Source organism: Carassius carassius, chromosome 17 (assembly GCF_963082965.1).
Source record: "Carassius carassius chromosome 17, fCarCar2.1, whole genome shotgun sequence".
Taxonomy (NCBI): Eukaryota; Metazoa; Chordata; class Actinopteri; order Cypriniformes; family Cyprinidae; genus Carassius; species Carassius carassius.
In genome coordinates, this window is record NC_081771.1 from 26084815 (window position 1) to 26109458 (window position 24644).

At 36.6% G+C, this 24644-nt stretch overlaps 1 protein-coding gene across 1 annotated transcript in view; it reads left to right on the top strand.

Moving 5' to 3' along the window:
* LOC132161423 (dedicator of cytokinesis protein 9-like) overlaps positions 1-24644 on the top strand; it is a 115264-nt gene that overhangs the window by 54400 nt on the left and 36220 nt on the right. Inside the window, exons 4-12 of the mRNA XM_059571451.1 lie at positions 1668-1750; positions 5275-5344; positions 11420-11515; positions 14141-14275; positions 16020-16194; positions 19330-19385; positions 20269-20343; positions 20432-20572; positions 20961-21167. Coding sequence (XP_059427434.1) covers positions 1668-1750; positions 5275-5344; positions 11420-11515; positions 14141-14275; positions 16020-16194; positions 19330-19385; positions 20269-20343; positions 20432-20572; positions 20961-21167 — 1038 coding nt within the window. The remainder of the gene's footprint in view (positions 1-1667; positions 1751-5274; positions 5345-11419; positions 11516-14140; positions 14276-16019; positions 16195-19329; positions 19386-20268; positions 20344-20431; positions 20573-20960; positions 21168-24644) is intronic.

The following is a 24644-nucleotide window of genomic DNA, read 5'->3' on the forward strand; positions in this document are numbered from 1 at the left end:
TGTTAATCTGAGTATTAAACAGACCCTCCTTTTACTCTTTGTACCGTGGACATGAATGAGACCTCAGATTAAATTTTAAGTGATAAAATGGGCAAAAAGTCCTACAATGAAATACAATCAGAAATTGAGAAAATGCTAAACTCTTAGGCAACCAGCTTCAGGAATTTGTCTAGTTTACTAAAATTAAGGAAAAAGCAGCTGTATAAATTTACATTTGGTTAGTGTTTTCAACAAACAAAGTAAAAAAAAAAAAAAATAAATAAAATCAAAGGTAATCCTAAATGGACCCAATTTCAGTAAACTGTCAATTTGAAGTAAAATGGGTATTAATTAGTATTGTATGTTGTTGATGTAAAACTTTCTTATTTTGAAAGACCTAAACAATGTGAGTCTGCTTAATTGTGCATTATGTAGATTTATTATTTAGGTTATTTAGATTTATCTCTATGTTCCTGAATGATTTTGTAGAAATTGATGCTATGAAATAGAAAAAATGTCACCAACAGAACATTAATCACACTAATGGTGACTTACAACAAACATAACTTCTTTTAACAAAATGTATTCAAAACTAATTCTGAATAATAAACATTTTCATGTGTTCATAAATCCCCATTCTTTTAACCAAAAACACTAATTATTCAAGTGCAGGGAATTATGGGTGATCACTGATCTGCTCAGCAGGCTGCGTTTACACTTGGCATTAACATGTGACCTGTATTGGGATGTTGTCCACATACACATTGAAAAGACAAGTGTAAACACACTTCTGATCAGAATGTTATCCGATCAGCCTGTCCTGGTCCAGAGGTAGTCAATGATGCATTGTGATTGGATCGCAATAGATTGCGCTGTGTTCTGATTGTCTGATAATCCGATCTGCTTGATTGGATCACGGCGATTGCATGTTAATGCCAAGTGTAAACGCAGCCTTAGTTTGAACCTCTCCAAACTTGATGTTCTTGCTTTGTAATATTTTAAGTTGCTCATAGTAAATGGCTTTAAAAATTACTTAAATAGTGTGTTTATTTATTCAGTGTGAACTTTGTACAGTGTCAACCACTTTAAAACACCACAATACACAAACACACAAATAGTGATAATGATAATGTAAAAATATAGTTTTTAGTAAATCTAGTATTTTTGTTTTACCCCAAATTAATAATAAAGCTAACTGATGGAGTACAGAGACAGATAGTTTAGAATAAACACTTGAATGCTTAGTTCAGAACAGTCTTAAATCTACTTTGTCAACTTACTCTATCTACTCTCTCGCTGACTTCCTTTTTCTTTCCATTAATTGGGTTTTAGAGGCTTTTAGTTTCATCTTATCCCTTTAAGAACTGCTGAGGACTGAATGCTTGCCTTGCCAACAAAGCAAATAGAATTGAATCTGCTTTAATGTAATGCCAAGTGGATATATGAGTGTCTGTTTGTGGTGCAGTGTGGTGACAGCTTTAACAATGATTAGAACAGGGATACAGTCAGGAAATTATTTTCTAAAAAGCTGTTGCCACAGATTGCTTTGGAAAACATGATTCTTATTAGATTACTGGTAGTGTACTAGCCTTTTAGGGATTTTGGGTCATTGTGTATGTGTGCTTGCTGGCATATTTGTTTTGTGCTTTCTGTATGACAGTAGAAAGAATATTTTTTTTCTTTTACAGTGCATCAAGACCTACAACTCAGACTGGCATGTGGTGAACTACAAGTATGAAGATTATTCTGGAGACTTCCGCCAACTTCCAAAGTAAGGACCACAAGACTGCTAAAAGTGATCTAAAGAAAGAGAAAATCAATGGAAAGAGTCAAATAATGTTATTTTAAGTTAGTTTAAGTCCAGCTGTTCTTTGCACATCATAAGTGGTTGACTAATATGTTGGCAAATATTTGGCATTTTAAAAATCTTTGCATCTGATGTTTTTAAAAGATTTTCTGTTTTGCCTACAAGTATCAGAAACAGTGCTTTTAATTTGACAGCACCAGGACCTTTATTTGGGTAGTGTTATTTATTTGGACAGTTAAAAAAATTATTAAACAGAAATGTTAAATGAGGAAAATAAATGGAAATTACATTTTTATAGCCATTCCATTTCTATTATTAGTAATTCTTTATCATATCTTCATAATTTACAAATACACACACACACACACACACACACACACACACACACACATATATATATCACGATTAATCTCATTAAAAAAATATCTTGCTTGCATAATATATTTGTGTGCTCTGTGTATATTTATTATGTATATATAAAAACACAACACACAATATATATTTGAAAAATATTTACATGTATTTACATTTATATTTATATTCGTATAATTGATATTATAAATAAATATATTTAATATATAATCATAACCTATTTTTCTGAAGTATATACATGCATGTGTGTGTTTATATACACATAAATATACACAGCACACATACATATAACTATAATAAACTTTTATTTTCGATGCGATTAATTGTTTGACAGCACAATATATACAGGTATATATATATACACACACACATACATACATTTTTTTTAAATAATTTAATATTAATTTTATTTTCAAATTGATTAATGTATCGAATTTAAAATAAATATCACATTTTGCTTACTATTATGTATATTCTATTTATTATCTTTAAATTATTATATCACCAATTAGCCACTATGCACTTTTAGATACAGTATATCAGTTGAACTCTACTTAGAAAGCAGCTGCTTATGCGGGTATTTGACAGCAAGGCAGCTCACTAGGTGCTGGAACAGGGCTCAAGAGTCATTCTTTGCCAACAGTGTGTTTGTGTGCGTGTGCAAAAGAGAGAGATGCTGTTTTACTCAATAATTTTATCAGTTTCCTCATCCTGTCCTGCCTCTGTGTTGACAGCAAGGTCTTGTCAAGAGCTAAATCGGGTAATGTGCCTTTTTTTCACACAACAACAACCCATTAACAGACCATTCAGCCCATTTCCTTCTCTCTTTTGCTTTCTCTTCCTCTTTCTTTTGTCATTCAGTACATAAATACTCCACCTGGTTTAGGACAGGGCAGCAACCACTGATAAGTCACTTCCTGTCTCAACTAACTGATGGAGCAATTATGTTTTAGCGGTCAATAGCTGCAAATCACATTGTAGAGATCAGGAGACAGCCAGTGTCTGGCATTTGGTAAAGGTCGCAGAGGAAGCAAGACGGATGATGGTGATGGAAGAGACAGAGATAATGTGTGCTGGGTACATGAAGCTCCATCGTCATCATTATCATGAGCAACATTATGATCCAACTACTCCTTCATGAAAGTTCTGCTAATGCAGTTTCCTTACACAAGGGTTCCCATGGGTCCATGAAATCCTTAAAAAGTTTGTGAATATGAATTTTTTTTAAAGGCCCTGGAAAGTTTTTGAAAATAAACATACATTAATACAGGTCCTTGAAAGTGCTTACATTTATTTTGTGCAAGAACTTTTCTGGAAAAAATTTCATATGATTCCCTCTTGTCCGCTAATGTGTTATTTCGCCAACAATTCGTGGCCTATGCATACAAGCTTGCTTGATTTACATTAGTTACACACTATGTTAAGTGTTTCGCTCTATGAGGCATTTTTTGTTGTACGTTGCCATGACATTAGAGTGACCATATTTCCTCTTTTTCCCGGACATGTCCTCTTTTTGGATCTGGCCGGGATTTCTGAATTTCTTTTGCTTTCTACAGTCGCCAGTGTGTTTTTGTATAAGAGCGCTGCGGGGGACTGTTTTCTTAATACCGCTCCCACTGAATTTCTGACCATTATTGCCCACTCCTGTGATTTTTGTGTCCAATCCCGCCTGCTCCCTGCAAACATTCTAATATTGCATAAGTTTTGTGCATCAGGGAGCTGATATCAATACGTAGAGTATTTAAATCTCTTTTGAATCAGCCATCACTCTCTCCTCAACCCGTGATCAGTCAAATCTGACTCCTGCAGCTCTTGTTGAATGCAGGGTTGCCATTTTTTCCCCTATGGCTACTTTTTGTTGATTTTCCCCATGGGTTAAAGGTTTGAAATGTTGCATAATTACATTTGACTAAAATGCTTGTAGTGAAACATTTTGCATTCTGCCTATGATAAAACTGTGCTAGATGTTAAGTTTTGTGAAGGAGGGCCATTGGTAGGAAGCTTTTTAGCTGTGTTTATGATCAATATGCATAACAGTGACGGTAAAATATGTATTTTAGTTTTGGAAATGACATTTTCAGTTTTGATATTTGGGATATGGGCATTGCACTACTGTGGGCACTACTTTAACCACCATCCAACCAACCACACCCCAGCCCCCAGCCCCCCGCCCCGCCCCGCCCACACCCACTGTCCTATTTTTGGAAAACTAAAATATAGTCACCCTACATGGCATTCATGCATGTACAAAACTACTAGGATGGTACCTCTATGTTTCACAGACACACCTGGAAATTAATATTGAATTGCTTTGCTTGTTAAGATAATGTAAATGTTCTTACCCATGAGGTAAGAAAAACTTAAAAGCATATTCATATATCTTAAAACTTCTGGTTACATGAGCCTAAGCGCTTTTCAATAAAATCCATGCAAAAGTTAATATCAGATCATTTTAGAATACTATATAGGATGTGCTGAATATTCTTCAGTTTTATGCAAAACAGAAATACAGTACAACAAATAGAATATCAGATCTCTGTCATATGGCCAAAAATAAATGAAAAATAAAGAAGCTTTTTTGCATAGTTGTGTTTGACACATGAAAACTGTAACAATGTATCTTACAAGATAACACGATGTAACATCGCTCTCACTTGAAATGTGTCCCCCACATTAAGTCCCTGAATTTGAGGGTATTGGACCTGGAAAGTCCTTAAAAGGTCTTAGAATTTGAAGTGAATCAAGGTGTGGGAACCCTGCTTACAGAACATACATACAGTAGTCAAACACTTGCACATGCACATGTGCACTGCACACTCTGCTGTGTGTGAGTGAAGGGCAACAGTGTCCTTGAGAAATAAGCACTGAACCTTTTTGTTAGACATACGATATGTGCTAAAGACATGAATTATCATTTAGCTTGTTGAGATTTTTAAGTTTACCTAGAAACCACAAAGCCACCCACTAAAAACCACTCAGAACACCTTATAAAATGCTAGCAGCACTCAGGCACCCACCCCTCAGTACACTAGCATTTTGATGTTGACCTTTGCACAGGCAAAAATGTAAAAGTGTATGTGTCTTATGTTTGTTTTTTGTATTTTGTTCCTTTACAGTAAAGTTCCTCGGCCAGAGAAACTAGCTAGTCACGTATTTGAGGTGGACGAGGATGCAGATAAGGAAGAGGTAAGGGTCAATTATTCCTCACTGTATTCCCTGGAAAAACAAACAAAAAACACTTGTAGCCGGGGTTGATTTTAAGTCAAACTAACAGATTTTTTGTTTTGTTATATGAAAATAATGGTAAAACTATTTGGGATTTTTATTATTATATTATTATTATTATTATTATTATTATTATGCTTTCTTATTTTTTTAGTCTCAAAAGACTTTTATGTACATTACATTTACATTTATTCACTTAGCAGACGCTTTTATCCAAAGCGACTTACAAATTAGGACAGTGGAAGCAATCAAAAACAACAAAGAGAGCAATGATATATAAGTGCTATAACAAGTCTCAGTTAGCTTAACATAGTACACGTAGCATGGGCTTTTAAATAATATAATAAATAAAAAGAAAACAGATAGAATAAAAGAAAGAATAGAGCAAGCTAGTGTTAGTGTCACGATCATTAGATGGAGTGCCCATGAACTTCAGTAGAGGGCACTCCAATCAGGACCATTCCACATCAACCACCAGATGTCACTCGGACTCTAGCACCTCTCATCTGTTGCACCACACCCGAACTACATTCCCCATGAGTCACTGCATCACAATCACCCTGCCACACCTGCACATCATTCATCAGCCAATTTCCTTGTCACACCTGCACCTCATTTACACACACATAAAAGCAGCACACTCACTCCCACTCTCTGCGAAGTCTTGTTTAGCCAGTCTGACATTTCCGAGCGTTTTCCTTGTGTTTTCCTTCTGTACCTGACCTTTGGATTGTTTATACAGACTCTGATTCTCTGCTGCTTGCCCCCGACATCTGCCTGTTTCTGTTATCGATTCTGGTTATCCCTACATACCTGACGCCGTTACTGATCATTACCTGTCTGACCATTCTCATCATTAAAGTTCTGCACATGGATCCGAACGTCTCTGTCTCATCATTACAGATATGTCACGATCATTAGATGGAGTGCCCATGAACTTCAGTAGAGAGCACTCCAATCAGGACCATTCCACATCAACCACCAGATGTCACTCGGACTCTAGCATATGTCACGATCATTAGATGGAGTGCCCATGAACTTCAGTAGAGGGCACTCCAATCAGGACCATTCCACAACAACCACCAGATGTCACTCGGACTCTAGCACCTCTCATCTGTTGCACCACACCCGAACTACATCCCCATGAATCACTGCATCACAATCACCCTGCCACACCTGCACATCATTCATCAGCCAATTTCCTTGTCACACCTGCACCTCATTTACACACACATAAAAGCAGCACACTCACTCCCACTCTCTGCGAAGTCTTGTTTAGCCAGTCTGACATTTCCGAGCGTTTTCCTTTCTTTACCTGACCTTTGGATTGTTTATACCGACTCTGATTCTCTGCTGCTTGCCCCCGACATCTGCCTGTTTCTGTTATCGATTCTGGTTATCCCTACATACCTGACGCCGTTACTGATCATTGCCTGTCTGACCATTCTCATCATTAAAGTTCTGCACATGGATCCGAACGTCTCTGTCTCATCATTACAGTTAGAGGTCTTTACACACACACACACACACACACACACACACACACACACACACACACACACACACACACACACACACATGTTTGTTTTTGTGAAAAGTGGGGACATCCCATAGGCATAATGGTTTTTATACTGTACAAACTGTATATTCTATCACCCTTGACCAACCCTACCCCTAAACCTAACCCTCACAGGAAACTTTGTGCATTTTTACTTTCTCAAAAAAAAAAACTAATTCTGTATGATTTATAAGCGTTTTGAAAAATGGGGACATGGGTTATGTCCTCATAAGTCACCCTCTCCTTGTAATACCTGTGTCATACCCATGTCATTATACAGAGTTGTGTCCTGATATGTCAAAAACAAGAAAAACAAGAGCACACACACACACACACACAATTGCATAATAAATGAAAAGAAAATAGAATACAAAAAGATTACAAAGGTAGTTAGATTTTTTTAAGAATAGAATTAGAATAGTGAGTGTTAAAGTTAGAGGGTCAAATAAAGATGGAAGAGATGTGTTTTAAGCCGATTCTTGAAGATGGCTAAGGACTCTGCTGCTCGGATTGAGTTGGGGAGGTCATTCCACAAGGAGGGAACATTTAATTTAAAAGTCTGTAAAAGTGACTTTGTGCTTCTTTGGGATGGCACAATCAAGCAACGTTCACTTGCAGAACGCAAGCTTCTAGAGGGCACATAAGTCTGAAGTAACAAATTTAGGTAAATGGGTGCAGAGCCAGAGGTAGTTTTGTAGGCAAACATCAATGCCTTGAATTTTATGCGAGCAGCTATTGGAAGCCAGTGCAAATTGATAAACAGAGGTGTGACGTGTATTCTTTTTGGCTCATTAAAAATTTATCTTGCTGCCGCGTTCTGGATTAATTGTAAAGGTTTAATAGAATTGGCTAGAAAACCTGCCAAGAGGGCATTGCAATAGTCCAGCCTGGACAGAACAAGAGCTTGAACAAGGAGTTGTGCAGCATGTTCCGAAAGAAAGGGCTTGATCTTCTTGATGTTGAATAAAGCAAATCTGCAGGATCGGACAGTTTTAGCAATGTGGTCTGAGAAAGTCAGCTGATCATCAATTATAACTCCAAGACTTCTAGCTGTTTTTGAAGGAGTTATGGTTTATGTGCCTAACTTGATTGTGAAATTGTGATGAAACGATAGGTTTGCTGGAATCACAAGCAGTTCTGTCTTGGCAAAGTTGAGTTGAAGGAGATGGTCCATCATCCAGCAAGAAATGTCTGTTAGACAAGCTGACATGCGAATAGCTACCGTCGGATCATCAGGATGGAATGAGAGGTAGAGTTAAGTGTCATCAACACAGCAGTGGTATGAAAAGCCATGTTTCTGAATGACAGAACCTAATGATGCCATGTAGACAGAGAAGAGAAGTGGTCCAAGAACTGAGCCCTGAGGCACCCCAGTAGTTAGATGTTGTGACTTGGACACCTCACCTCTCCAAGATACTTTAAAGGACCTATCTGATAGGTAAGACTCAAACCATTGAAGTGTGTTTCCTGAGATGCCTTTTGCCAGTAGGGTTGATAGGAAGATCTGGTGGTTAACCGTGTCAAAAGCAGCGGACAGATCAAGCAGAATAAGTACTGAAGATTTGGATTCCCCTCTTGCCAGTCTTAGAGCTTCAACAACTGAGAGCAAGGCAGTCTCAGTTGAATGTCCACTTCTGAAGCCAGATTGGTTGCTGTCAAGGAGGTTGTTGTGTGTGAGAAATGTAGAGACTTGGTTGAACACAGCTCGTTCAAGTGTTTTTGTAATGAAAGGAAGAAGGGAAACTGGTCTGTAGTTCTCTAATAGAGATGGATTGAGGGTGGGTTTCTTAGGTAGTGGAGTCATACGAGCCTGTCTAAATGATGAGGGAAAACACCAGTGTGGAGGGATGTGTTGATGATGTGAGTGAGTGCAGGTACAAATGCAGGAGAAATGGCTTGAAGGAGATGAGATGGAACATGATCAAGCCATCAAGTAGTAGGGTGATTAGAAAGGATGAGTTTTGAGACTTCTGCCTCAGAGAGTGAATAGAAGGATGTAAATGAGTGTATGTTTGCTGGTGATTTGAGCTTGACTGATTGTGGTGTGGAAAATTGTGCACTGATGTGTTTAATTTTATTAATGAAAAATGTGGCAAAGTCATCAGCTACTAAAATATTTTAAAAAGCATGCAAGAGTTAGACGAAATGTTAATTTTGTTATGGTAGTATGTCATTGTAACAGTGGAGACATTAGCAGAGAAGGAAGATAGGAGTGACTGATACACATTAAGGTCAGTAGTATTTCTGGATTTGCGCCACACCCTTTCAGCAGCTCTAAGCTTAGAACGGTTTTCACGTAGAACATCAGATAACCAAGGGGCAGAAGGGGTGTTACGGGCTGGCCTGGAAGATAAGGGGCAAACAGTGTCTAAACAAGATGTAAGAGTGGTGGAGCAGAAAGTATCAATAGTACTGTTAGCATCCAAAGATGCTAACAGTTTAGGGGAAGGAAGTGAAGATGAAACCATTGCAGAAAGCCGGGAGGGTGAAAGTGTGCGTAGGTTACATCGAAAAATGACATGTGGAGGGGTAAGTGATGTGTCAGGGACCATGTTGAGGTTAAGAGTGAGGAGGAAGTGATCCGACGTGTGCAGTGGAGTAACCAGAACATGATCAGTAGAGCAATGTCGCATATAAATAAGGTCCAGTTGGTTGCCTGATTTGTGAGTAGCATTAGTTGACACTCAGTTGAGATCAAAAGAGGCAAGCAGAGTGTGGAAATCAGCATACAGAGGATTATCTAGGTGGATGTTGAAATCTCCAAGCATAACTAGGGGAGTACCATCCTCAGGAAAGGTTGAGAGCAACACATCTAATTCATCCAAAAAGTTATCCAGTGGTTCTGGGGATCGATAGACAACTACAAAATGTATTTTAAGAGGGTAGGTAACAGTAACTGAATGAGATTCAAATGAGCTGTTGATACCCACAGATGGTAAAGCATTAAATTTCCAATCATTAGAGATGAGCAGACCAGTACCTCCACCTCTTCCAGTCAAACAGTGGAAGTGAGAAAATGAGAAATTATTGGAGAGTGCTGCAGGTGTAGCAGTGTCCTCTGGTTTGATCCAAGTCTCTGTTAGAGCCATGAGATTCAGCTTTGAATGACTAATAATAGAAGTAATGAAATCGGCTTTGTTTACAGCAGACTGGCGATTCCAGAGACCAATAGAAAAAGAAAGTAGTGTATTGGTAGATATAGGCAAAGTGCGCAGGTTGTTAAGATTGCACTGCCTACATTGTGTGATGTGTGGTTTGCGAGTGGTAGTGATAGTAGGGATCTGGAAACAAATTTTTTACACTTATGTAAAAAAAAAAATTGATTATATAAACATGAATTATTATTAAGATGGAATTATTATTTTTATTATATTAGGTGTCAGAAGACTTTTATTGTGATAGTGCTGAGAACCAAGAATTATGAACCCAGAATTATGTTTTAAATTATGATAGCAAAGAGCAAGAGAAAGAGCTAATTTAACATTTGTTGACAATGTTGTAGCACGGCAAACAATTTTTTTTATCTTTATTTAAGTTTTTTCTAAATGTAAAGTTATAAAAGCTAAAAAGGTAATTGTAATTACAATCTAGCTGTAATTAAAAAAAATATATACCTATATCTATCTATCTATCTATCTATCTATCTATCTATCTATCTATCTATCTATCTATCTATCTATCTATCTATCTATCTATCTATTTTATTTTTTAACTCACAAATATGCCATTTATATGATTCAGAATGCAGCACTGTAATTACAGTGATTAATGTTATGCAGCCAGGAATTTGATCATATTTAGCTGTTTAAACTCACTCTGTCTAGACCTTTGTTTGATAAACTTATGAAAGAGCATAAGAAACTCATGTGCTATTATTTCTTTACCAGTTTCCTTAGTATGGGGACGGGCAAAGGAAATGGTATTCACCATATCTACATACATGCTCCATACTCCATCATCAGCCTATTACAACACATGATTTCTCTCGCTCTTCTTCTCTCTGTTCTCACAGGCTGAAAAGCAGAATAAATAAATAATAAGGAACTTACAGCTTATTAGTAATGCTTTGTGCAAAGCCTTTGGGACTACATTAGACTTACAGAAAGAGCAGACGCAGGACTCTGTCTCTGAGCTATCAGATTCCCTGATTGGGTTTCACCTACATTTCCCAGAATTCCAGCTCCATGTCTGCCGTTCTGTCTGAGCGTTCACTCAGGGATGGAGTTTGTTTGTACAGTTTGAAGGCTGTTCCCTAAGGATGAGACAGAACATAAATAATTGAGGGGGTCAGGTGAAAATGGACTTCATGTTGAAACACGGAGGAGGGCGTCCAGAGGCTTTAATGAGGGAAACTGCATTAGATATCGACATGTTTTTGTATAGGCTTGAGGAAACAGATGAAGTCATAGTGTGTGGGTGTATGATTGCACCTGTGTGTTCTTACATGTGCTTGTTATGTTCTTTCCTGGTTCCTGAAGGATGTTGCCTCATTGGGCTCCCAAAAAGGGGGCGTGTCCAAACACGGCTGGCTCTATAAAGCAAACTTGAACAGTGCCATCAGTGTTACCATGAGGGTGAGTTAGCAATATACACAAGCCCTTTTCAGATTTAATGATGATGAATTTGTGATTGAGATGATCACTATGTTCGAATAGAGCACAGTGTATTCTTTATATTTAATATAAATATATATATATAACACAACACATTATGCAAAGATAAGCATTTCATAAATTAGTCGGCTATATTGTTGTCACCACAATGCATGCTTAAATGGAATCTCTTCTCAAAGCTGAGTATAAAATCAATTACACAGCTGTTATTTATATGACCCCAGTTGATCAATCAGTGTCTGCTTAACTGAAACAATTTATTTGTGTGGAAAAAAAATACAACTATTTAAAACTTTTTAAGCTATAAAGGATCAATGATAGGTTATAGTGTATCTGATATCTGAGTTTCTTTCTATTGTTGACACAAAAGAAGATATTTCAGAGAGTTTTGTTATCAAAACAGTTGACAGTAGCCATTTACTTCCATGGTATGGACAAAAATACTGTGCAAGACAAGTTAATGGCTACTAGCAACTATTTGGTTACAAACATCCTTTAAAATATCTTCATTTGTGATCAGCAGAAGAAAGAAACTATAGGATTTGGAATGGCTTCAGGGTGAGTAAATGATGACAGAATCTTTAAGTGGCATTCACAGTAATTACCTCAAAAATCATCTTTCTTTTATTCAAATAATATGTTAAAATGGTTGAAAATGGTTGATATTACTTTCAGTTCATTTGTCACACTAAGGGGTCAGGTAGAGTGCATTGCATGGTGGGATATAGTAATGTGCTCTAGTAACACACTGCATGTTTAAAAAAATGTTCATGCTCCTCATACAGGAGATTTTCATATCTTGCATTCTATGCAATAGTGCAATAGTGAGAAGGGTCTGGCTGCAGACTTGCACTTGCACTCTCAGACTTGCACTCTCAGACACTTGTGCTTCCGCTAGCGACGTCACTTACAGCCTTTATTTTTTTATTTTGTTCTATTTATTGATAACTTTTTGTTTGAATCTCTCAACATTTTACAACAGTAGCCAGGTGGTGAAGACAAGAAAAAAGAAAATAAATTACAATGTCACTTGCAATTGCCACTTGCACTCTCCGCTACCTGTGACGTCACTTGCAGTCAACACAAATCATGCCTGTTGCCAATGGAGACAAGACGCTGTGGTGGTGATTAAACTATTAATCTAATTAAACCGGCAAATCCGTGGCCAGAACACCAGAATATGAACGCAATGGACAATGTCTTTAGTAAGCGTTTTCCTCCTGTAGAAAAAACTAACACTTAATATGGCATAATGTATAAAGAAACATTAAGTTCAATTAAAAGACCAAATTCGATATATAGTTATTATTTAATGCACTACAAGACAAGCAGTTGGCTATGAACACAATGCGCAAACTTTGTCCTCCCATACAGCGAAAAAACCTTAATGTGGCCTAATAACAGACTAAGATGATAAAAAAAAGACAATTCAGTAGGCCTAGCCTATATGTCTTGTTGACTCAACGTATATACAGAACAGCAAATATGAATGTGCATTATGAAATGCATTAAGTGATTTTAAAAGGATCAACTCCGTACAGGCAAGCAGACTACAGAGTACAGAACGCAGTGCGTTAAATTGTACATTAAACGTTTTCCTCCTATAGAAAATCATTATAAATAAAACACATAATGTATATTAATGGACAAAGACAGCGATATAAATGAGTTGTAGACAGTTTATTCTGAAAAATGCTTAACGCAAAATGTAGCGTGTTGCATTTATTCTGGGCTCACCTGCTTGCCTGTACATATTATGTATTTTAATAATGTAGAGAAGCATATTGAGTTTGGCCTTTATCATCTTAGTCCATTATGCCACATTTTGCGGTATGTGAGGAAAATACTATATACATATTCATTAAAATAATGAACTGTATATTTAATTTGATATTTTAATAGCATCTAATACATTAAGCAATGTTAAGTGTTTATGTTTTTACTAAGCTTAGAGAGACTTTGCGCAAACGTTCATATTTCTGGTGTTTTGGCCACAGATTTGCTGGTCTTGTCTTTTTCTTGCAGGACCTGTACGTTATATTACTAAATTAGGTTTAATCGTTTAATCACCACCACAGCGTCTTGTCTCCGTTGGCAACACGCACGATTTGTGTTGATTGCAAGTGACGTCGCAGGTAGCAGAGAGTGCAAGTAGCGATTGCAAATGACATTGTAATTTATTTTCTTTTTTCTTTTCTTCACCACCTGGCTACTGTTATAAAATGTTGAGAGATTTAAACAAAAAGTAATGAAAAAAATTCAACAAAATAAAAAATAAAGACTGCAAGTGATTTCACTAGTGGAAGTGCAATTGTCTGAGAGTGCAAGTCTGAGAATGCAAGTCTGAGAGTGCAAGTGCAAGACCCTCTTGAAAATAGTAGTATGGTTGTGAGTCATTCCGAGCATAGCCACAGACAGCATCAAGTTTTGATGTCATGCTTCCAGTTCTCACTAATCAATTTTCCCATGGTCCCCTTACACTAGATGTTATTTTTAGAATGGTCACTAGTTTAACATCTAAACACAGTCTTTACATCTGCTATTTTCATTTATTGATCTTTGCGTTCTCTCTTTCTTTCCCTTTAGTCTTTTAAGAGAAGGTATTTCCATTTGACCCAACTGGGAGATGGATCATACAACTTGAACTTCTACAAAGATGAGAAAATATCTAAAGAACCTAAGGGAACCATCTTCTTAGACTCCTGCATGGGTGTCATCCAGGTAACTACCAGTTCACGAATCCATGACATGTTTAAAAATGCAATTCATATATGTATTGGCTCAAATGGACCAGTTCTATGATAAAAAAGAAAAAAAAAATTATTTAATGATGTTATTATTTTTTTTGTTTAGTTTCAAATAAAATAAGTATTTTTTACATTTTCTGGGGATGTAAAGTAAAGAAAAAAAAATGCTTATGCTGTCCATATGTCATAAAGAAAGAAAAAGGCCTGCCCTCTAAACATGTGTGAAAAGAAAATTTAAAAAGTATTTTTTAATCTTTTATTTTATTCTGAAAAAATATATGTTTTAATCATTTGGTTCAACCAACCTTTATAAAATATATATATGTATATAAAATATGTATTCCAGCAGACCTCTCATAACTCATAACTCTGTGTCAAAGTCTTAAAATAGATATGACCTTTTTATGACAAGGTTACTGTAGTTCAGGTTCTAAAATGTCATGTGGTACAACTCACCTAAAACATATACTGTATTAATAATAAATATGTCTAAGTTAATAATATTTTTTTAAAAAATAACTAAAACATATTTTTTCTTGAAAAATCATGATAATTAGATGTGTACAAATTTATTCTGTGTCTAAGGAAAAATTTTATTTATGTTTATCAGTTTGTCACTTCTATTGTAACTCATTATACTGTAATTGACTGTAATTATTGCTTTTTTATTGTGGGATTGAACCAAGTTAACATGATACTCTTTAGTACTCAACATTGTTCCACAAATTTTATCAATGCAGCTCAACTTGTATTGAACTCAAAACGTTCCTTTTAAAGCTCTTAAGGGCGCCAGAAGAATAAATGCTTTGTTTTGTGTATTTACTGCAGCACAAAGCAGTTTATAGAAGGATTTCAGATCTCTAATAACATCCTCATGAGTCCCTTCCTTTGTCTTGACCAAGAGGGGATATCAGTGTTTGAATGGTCAGTTCCTCAGATGAGGCTACTCAGGGTTGCAGAGAAAGAGAAAAAAATAAAAACAAGTGAGTGGCACATAGGGAAAGATGAGGTCCAGCCTAATTCACGCATGATTTCTCCCAGGGTCAGATATTTCCATTTTCTCCTGTGGTGCGCACAGTGTGTGTGTGAGTGCAGATTTGATCACATTCCTCAATTCACCCGCCCTCCTGAAAGAATAAAGTACTTCTTTGGTATGCACAACCTGTTTTGTCTGTTTCCAACATCTGTTTTTTGACATTTTGTCTGTTTTCCACATTTCAGACAAAAGAGAAATAGTAAAAGTTATTTCTAGGTCCGAAACCTAAACATTTCAACAGGTGCACATGCAAAGAAGCCAGATATTCCTCAGCAGGCGTCTGGGAACAAATGGCTTTCAGCTTCTGCTGCAAGATGGATATAATTTCCAGAGTCATTTCTGCTGTAAATTCGTCAAAATTTCACAAAGTGTAAAATCATTCCAATGTCTTGGGTGTGCTCACATCTCTATAGGAAAGAAAAGTGAAAAAGAAGAACTTGTGTCTCAGTTGTTCTTCTAGACAGCAATGAGCTTAAATGGAGATCAAGTGAAGATTGTACTTCTCAGAATCTATTGTTTGTCAGAATTTTTTTCCAGAGCAAATACCTCACTAATACTGCAGTAAGTTTCATAGGAGTTTTAATAAGAGATCAAACTATGTCTCGAACTTTCCAAGATACTCATCAAAAGTCAGTTTCCACTTTCAATAAACAAATAAAACAAATTCTCTGTCACTATGCAGAACAGTAAGGTGCGTCGTTTTGCCTTTGAGCTGAAGATGCAGGATAAAAGTACGTATCTTTTGGCGGCAGACAACGAAGTAGAGATGGATGACTGGATCAGCACCCTCAACAAGATCCTCCACAGCAGCTTTGAGCTCGCCATGCAGGAGAGGAGGAACGGAGAACTGCACGATGGTGTGTGTTTGAGTGTGTGCACTTCACAGATGGGTGTGTCTAATTTCATGTATGTTCACTGGCATGTGTTGATACATTACTCTCTCTCTCTCTCTCTCTCTCTCTCTCTCTCTCTCTCTCTCTATATATATATATATATATATATAATGTAAGATTTGTTGACACACATGTATCTGCAGATCCAGCTGGTGTGGTTGTGTTTCATGTATGTGTTCTTTGAAGAGACCACCCACTCTTTAAACATCTTTTAAAAGATACACTCAAAAATTGCTTGTTGGTCTAACTTATTAAAATTATCACACCAGTTTCATTTGACATATTCTGTGAATGTTCCCTGAACATACGTAATTCACTCTTGTTGATCCAACCAGTGTTGTTGCTGTTCAGACTGGAGCATTTGTGCAGAGTTGCATGAGTTTTCTGCATTTTTATGAAAATGGAAAGGCCTGTTAGAGTTTAAGTTTTTAATGATTAGTTATTTTGAACATTTAAAAGAGTTCAAACAACATAGAATGATGATTGTGGTGAAGAGTGGAGGTTGTGCTTAGGTTGTCAATAGCTTTCATACACACGTAAATGTTCTGATAAAATGTTTACAAAACGTAAATGATTGTTTGAATATGAAGAGTAGAAATGCTGACTATATGGACTGTGTAAATCACGTGCTGGCCCTCAAACTGATTTCTTTGATTTATTGTTATGAGAATGTAACAACATAACACTTGTTCACATGCTAAGTACAGTTTTTGTAGTACGCAAGTAATGATCAAGTAAAAATGTTCACATGACATTAGCACAGTTAGAGCTCATTTAGCCAACAGCTTAACCACAGGGTCTATACTGCACCATAATAGTAACCTCAAAATCTACATAAACATAAACTCTTTTAAATGTCAAAAATAACTAAACAACAAACTTGAATATGTCTTTCCCTTTACCAAAAACACATTAAATAGCACTTAATTTCAAAATTAATTATCCTGGTCTATACCTATGCAAAGCATGCTGGGAACTAGAAATCCACTGCCCAGTTTCAGTCAATGCAACGTAAATGATTCATGTAGGTCCAACTTAACTTCAATGGTTTAAGTTAAGATTTTACAAATGTAATTTGCAAATGACAACTGAATAAAAACTAAAGATTTATGTTTTTTTAGCTTATTTTAGTTAAATAAACTGAGCAAACAACTAAAATATATATATTTTTTGTGTAGTTCCATATACCCAACACTCCCAAAGTGACGCACACATCGCCATGCACAAACAGTAACACTTAAGACCTCTTAAACCCTTTGGATTTCACACAGGAGAGGAGGTTGGGAGTCTTTATTTACATTTGATGAGTTTCAGAGGACAGCACATTCCTTTCTTCTCACCTCGAATAAAACAATAAACACCTGTCGACCAATCAGAATGCAGAACCAAATATAACTAGTCACTTCTAGAGCTTGCTAAGGCGAGCATGACTGTTGCTATTAGTCATACTTAGGGTTTGAGATTAGAACAAACTTCTGACCCTAAGAATTATACTTTCAGTGCCTAACTTGTCTCGCAATGTTTGTTCTACAGACATAAAAGATACCTCAAATCATGTTGAGAAGTTGTGTGCTGTTATAATAGACAGATTAATACAATAAAATGGGCAAAGAATCCTTTCGACTTGCCTTAAGGGAGGAGCCCAAATCATTTCTAGGGGCTGGAATATCTTAGGAAAGAAAGTAACAACCCAGAACACCCTAGAAACCACATACTGAACATATTAAGCCTAGGAACCCCAAGCAACAACAGAAAACATCCCAGAAACAGCATTTTTACCTTTTTAAAACCACTCAGAACACCTTTGAAGACACATACTTTAGCAACACCCTGGCAACCATCCATCCTGCCATCCTAGGAACCACCCATAACACTCTAGGGACCCCCTAACAACCACCCACAGTACCCTAGAAATCCATACCAGATATGTGCATGTGTAAAGGGTTAGTTCATCCAAAAATAAAAATTCTGTCATGAATTACTCATTCTCATGTCGATCCAAACCTGTAAGACCTTTGTTCATCTTCGGAACACAGATTAAGATATTTTTGGATGAAATCTGAGAGCTTTCTTACCTTGCATAGACAACAAGGGAACCACCACGGGTAAAAACTGCAGAAATGTAGTAAGGACATTGTTAAATTGTCCATGTGACATCAGTGGTTCAAACTTCATTTTATAAACCTATGAGAATACTTCTTTTGCGCAAAGAAAACAAAAAAAGTGACTTCATTCAACAATTTCTTCTCTTTGACGTGAGTTCATGAGAGAACCATGACGCATACCTGTGATGCTGCTGTGTTCTAGCTTTTTTTATGAAGCTACAAAAAGCATTCTCATAGCTTCATAAAATTAAGGTTGAACCACTGATGTCAGATTGACTATTTATTTATCAATGTCCTTACTACCATTCTGGGCCTTGAACGTGTCAGCTGCGTTGCTGTCTATGCAGGGTCAGAATGCGCTTAGATTTCATCAAAAATATAATTTGTGCTTCCAAGATTTACAAAGGTCTTACGGGTTTGAAAGACATGAGGGTGAGTAATTAATGACAGAATTTGTATTCCTTTAATCATGAACTATCCCTTTAAAGCCACTCTTTAAAGAATTAAAGACGTACTTTAGAAACTGCATAGTTAGCATCCAAACACTCCCTCGCAATCACCCATAACACCCTAGAAACTATATATGACATATAATCATTTTTAAACCAATTTGGAATACCTTAGAAGCTTCAGATTAATGCCTTAGTAACCACCCACAATACTCTAGCAACCACCCAAAACACTCTAGCTTTGATCACAGGAATAAATAACATTTGTACTTTGGATCAAATAAATGAAGGTTTGGTGAGCAGAAGAGAATTCTTTAAAAACCATAAATCTTACTGTTCAAAAACTTTTGAATGGTGATGTACTGTACATCCAACAAAACAATTAGTTTGATAGCTTTAATGTTTGAGCAGCCACATTTTTGTGTTTGTTGTTATGATTTGACACTGCTATCTGACAGTTTTCCCAGTCGCTACATGTTGATTTATAGACATCAGGACTAATGACTGTGTTTGCTGGTTTTGAGTGTATTTTTTTTTCTCAACAGATGATGAGCTGAGCAAGACAGACATCTCGCCGGGGAATTTTCAGGACAGTTTCCAGGTATTGTGAACACATAGACGCACATATAGACATGCATGATCTCCTAATTAGCTGATTATATAAACAATCATCTAGAGTTTCACAGGGTGTGTGTGTGTGTGTGTGTGTGTGTGTGTGTGTGTGTGTGTGTGTGTGTGTGTGTGTGTGTGTGTGTGTGTGTGTGTGTGAAGGTGAATACTGGTCTTCGGCTCCTGTGTCTTAACTGTAGTATGATCTCAACGCTGGCGTCCTCGCTGTCTGCCCTCTCTTTACACATCCACAGTTTTTCCACACACTTAGTCCTCCAGGCTAATGTTTTCCAACCATTCCACAATGAACCACCCACACTTTGGAAGACACACACACATCCCATTTCTATCTCGCTCTTTATTCTCCTGTCTGCCGTCTCTCTCCTCCCTGGAATCAATCGTCTAGGCGCCTCATCTCTCTAAAGTCAGAATATTTTTCTCACACATCCCATGATATCTCACTTTAATGATGTTGAATACATTTATACTATTTCTTTTGTCTTATTTTGCAGTGAAAATATCTAAACATTCATAAAATGTGATGAATTTACTTCACAATTAACTGTAAACAGAGAATTAGATACCTGTGCAATGTCAAATAATATTACAAATGCACAAAGAGTAATTTTTGTCTTCCTTCTGTTTAATAAATGTAAAAAAAAACATGGCATTTAAATCTTAAATGTAATTAAATTAAGATTTAAAAAATTAAATTTTCAGATATATTTTCTGAAAATGAGGTCTATTATATTATTTTACTTCTCATGTAAATTAATCTTGTTTTAAGTATTTTTAGATATTCCACTGAAAACAGCTGGAACAGGAAACACAATCATCTGGTAATTAGCAACTAGCAACCTGTTTTTGCTTTTCAGAGTGCAAGAGACATTGAGACCAAGATGAGGAGTGAAACTCGTCTGAAACTCTTTACTCTGGACCCTGACACACAGGTGAGCCGCAGCTCCAATAATAAATAATTCATTAAATCACAGGATAAGCTACTGGTTTTAAGCTATGTTTGTATGTTTTGGCCTGTAGAGACTCGATTTGTCTGGCATTGAACCTGACGTGAAGCAGTTTGAGGAAAAGTTTGGGAAGAGAGTTCTGGTCAGCTGCAATGATCTGTCCTTCAACCTTCAGAGCTGTGTAGCAGAAAATGAGGAGGGTCCTACTACTAACGTAAGATTCACACACACAATCACAGTTGTTCTTTGGTTATAAAGCTCTTTTCTTTGGCTAAGTATTACTGTTTCTGATGAGCGATGTGTTGTGGCAACCAGCCAAATTCCATGGGAAAGGGAGAATTGTCTGTATATTGATAGTCAGCCCTGTATACGATTACATAAAGGAAAAAGTGTAATTATTTCAATGTTGAACCAGTTTCGTCAATTCCAGTTTAATGTGCACACACACTTATAAGACTTCTCAATAAGCTTTAAGTGTAAATATTGTGCTTCTGTGGTACTTGCAAACATTCCTCTGTTTGTTGAAGTGGTTCAGCATGTCAATTTGTTGCTTGACCCACACTTCTGGTACAGATTAGATGCAGCTTTACTGTTTTCTTCAGGTGGAGCCCTTCTTCGTGGTGATTTCGCTGTTTGATGTGCAGAACAGCCGAAAAATATCTGCAGATTTTCATGTGGATCTAAATCACCCACTGGTCCGCTCCATGATCCCACCACCCAGCACGCAGATAAACGGAGGGGTGGACACACCTCACGGAGAAACGCTGCTTAGTGAACTGTCGGAGGGGATGCTGCAGTATCCCAAAAAAGTATGAGGACTAATCTAACCGTTTCTTTTCAGAGGCAGATGGATGAATGGATGGATGCAATTCACTGAACGAGCCGTTTAACATCAAATCTGCACTGGATATTAATATCCAAAGTATAGTGAAAACACTATAAATTAGCACAGTAACAAGATCGACAGTTTAAGACATTAACTTGTAAGCACAAAACACAAGATACTTCTCTTTTCAATATGAATAAGGCTTTATTAGATAAATCTGGCCTGTTGGCCACACCTCAAATTTTGTCTTGACCAATTAGATATTGTCTTGGCTCGGGGTATCATAAATCATATGTTATTGTATCAAGCATGTGGTCCGAATTTTCCCACTCTTGCAGGGTATAATTTTGGACATGATTCCTATAACAAGAATATGATACATTTGACAAATAACTGATGGTCAGGAATGTCTCAAGCAAGCAGATTGAAGCACAAACATACTAAACATGAATATGAATCCTTAAGCTATCCCATAGTTATTAAAAGACATACACAATAAGTGATTATAAACATGATAGTCAAATGTGTGGGTTACATATAAATGAATATGGAGTTAAGCGATGGACTGATATTCATTTATAAGTCATTTTGAGTTCATTTTGTTCCATTTATATCTAGAAAAGATAGTTTCTGTGCCATTCTCTGACAAAGATTTCTGTGGAGACCAGAGGTTAAAAGGCCCCTTCCCCGTAGGAATTTCAGTCTGGTTCTGCTAGGCAGAGGTGGAAAGTAACGAATTACATTTACTCGCGTTACTGTAATTGAGTAGCTTTTCTGTGTACTAATACTTTTTAAAGTAATTTTTTAAATCTGTAATTTTACTTTTACTTAAGTATATTTTGTTTGAAGTATTGTACTTCGCTACATTTTAAAACACATTAATTACTGAGTAAAAAAAATAAAAATAAAAAAAATAAATCGCTCCCTGGAAACTACGGCATAATGGGCAGGAGGCCAAACTGGCGCTAAAATCACAAGAAAGATGCAGACGGACAAAACAGGCGTTAGTGGTGCAGACACCGCTGAAAACGAAACCCCGTCATATTCTGAAGTTTAACTCGAAGGAAATGAAGTGAACCCCTGGCCATATGTATGCTCTATTATGCAGTGTGAGCTGTACTTGCCTAGGAAGACCAAACTAGCAGCTTATAAAATCTCGACAAGACATCAACCCTTCGCAAGAATGTAGAGGTAAGCTAAATAATTGCATCGTTGCATTGGTGGTTAAAATGAAGCTTTGACATTTTAGCAAGAGGTTTTGCACAAATTAGCTAAAAAGACCGTGGTGAGGAGTGTGCTATTTTTGTTTTAATGACGTGCGCGCGCATTTATAGTGCATTCTTTCACTGTGTGATTCAGTCTCCTAAAATGCATTTAGAATGATCACAAAATTGAAGATATAGGGGCAGAAATACATACATATATATAACAGTTCAGTAAACAAGTTAATTAAGAGACTTGCGTTTTAGACACCATATTGCCTTTTTTAGCTCTATTTCTACAACAGAAAATAATTCCAAACACAGCCACCAAAGCACAGTTTTGCGTCTCTGAGCAACGTGACAGTGTTTCGTTCCTGAATGAATCAACCGTTTAAATGATTCGGTTCAGTCGCAATGACTCACTTATTAACAGTGACTTGCTGACACATACTGGCCATTTTAATTTCACATTTAAAGTATCTTTTGATTTTTTTAAATAATTAATTTCTTATAATTTCAAATGAGTATTCAACATTTTATGTCTTGTATATCAAAACGTTATTCATGCATTTGTAACTGCAGGTTAAATGCATTCTTGTCCTGCACTAAACAGTGTAATACATCTAAATGCCACTTCCAATGAATCTTCTGCATTTCCTCTGCATTAAAAGATGAGTTTGTTGATACTGATTTGCCTGGTAACAGCCCAAATGTTTTATTATTCTAAATAACTGATTCCTTTAATTAAAAACTACTAGTTTGAGATTAATAGGCCTATCCCAGAGGTGTCAAACTCAGTTCCTGGAGGGCCCTGCAGAGTTTAGTTCTAACCCTGCTCCAGCACACATATCATGTAGTTTTCAAATAAACCTAAATGATTAGATTAGCTGGATCAGGTGTGTTTAATTAGGGTTAAATGTAAACAGTGCAGGACTGTGGCCCTGCAGGAACTGAGTTTGACACCCTTGGCCTGTCCCATTTTGACTCCCTCCCACTGTTAAAATGTAACTAAGTAATTTTTACTCTGAGTAAAGTTTAAATGAGCTACTTTTTACTTTTACTTGAGTAGATTTTTAGACTGGTACTTTTACTTGTACTTAAGTAAAATTTCATTAATGTAATGGTACTTTTACTTGAGTAGAATATTTTTGTACTCTTTCCACCTCTGCTGCTAGGTGGGGGGGGAGTCAATCCAAGGATCTTGTTTATTACTCTCATGGGTTTACATGTGATGGCCGGCGTTACATCTTGATTACTTGCCCCAAATATGACAATCACTTCTCAGAATTGAAATTGTCAATAATTGTTCTAGTGGTGTTAATGTTGAAAGCTGTTCTGTGAAAGAATTGGTTGGTTGGTTATCTTGCTTCTGACTCTGTGGTACGGAATGATTTACAACCTGTTGTTGCCTTTCTGAGGAATTCGGCTCGTGTTTCAACCACAGTCCTGATCGACTCTTTAATTTGTCTGGTCGGGTCAGATACGCTACACAATTATTGTAGGCATGTTACATTCTTATTTTAATTATGCCTGTTATTATTATGAAATTACTTTTAGGTCTATTATTAAATTAAAATTACAACTCATTTGCACCGCAATATTATGCTACCACATAACTGACGCGCTGCAAGGATAACAAAAGATTAGGCCATTTACTCAATTGTTTTTGTTTTTTTTAAAGGTCTTTAAAAATGTGTCTATTGTACAATGAATTATAGGCCTATAATTAAAATATTAACTCTGCAGTTATCAATAGAAATCAATGAAATAAAAAGCTTTAGCCTATTTCAAGCACCGACTTTCAAAAACAACCTGTTTAACACAAAATACGATTCTTCAAAAAATTTTTCTCACTAAGTATGGGCCACAAGAGAAATATTAAGGGGGTAAATAAAAACAGTTAGCTATATATCGTTATCAGCATATGTTGAAGTAGATTCGTCTCTTGTCGTCTCTGGTAGATAATGCATCAGCATCAGATGCTGAAAGCTCCATCATTACGTCATTAAGTTTTTACTTTCACTTTCTGCATAGTGAATTTACTGAGGTCTGAGATGGTCACACGGCATAACTCTTGCACAAAGTTTGCATGTTGCCTATGTGATATCCATTGGCTCGCCTTCATGCTTTAAAACAGAAACATTTCCAACATTGTAAGCAATACCAACCCCCGGGATATCGAAAATGTACCAAACCGTGACACCACTGTGTCCTATTGAACAGAACCGTGTATTTTGTGAACTGTTAGATAGATAGAT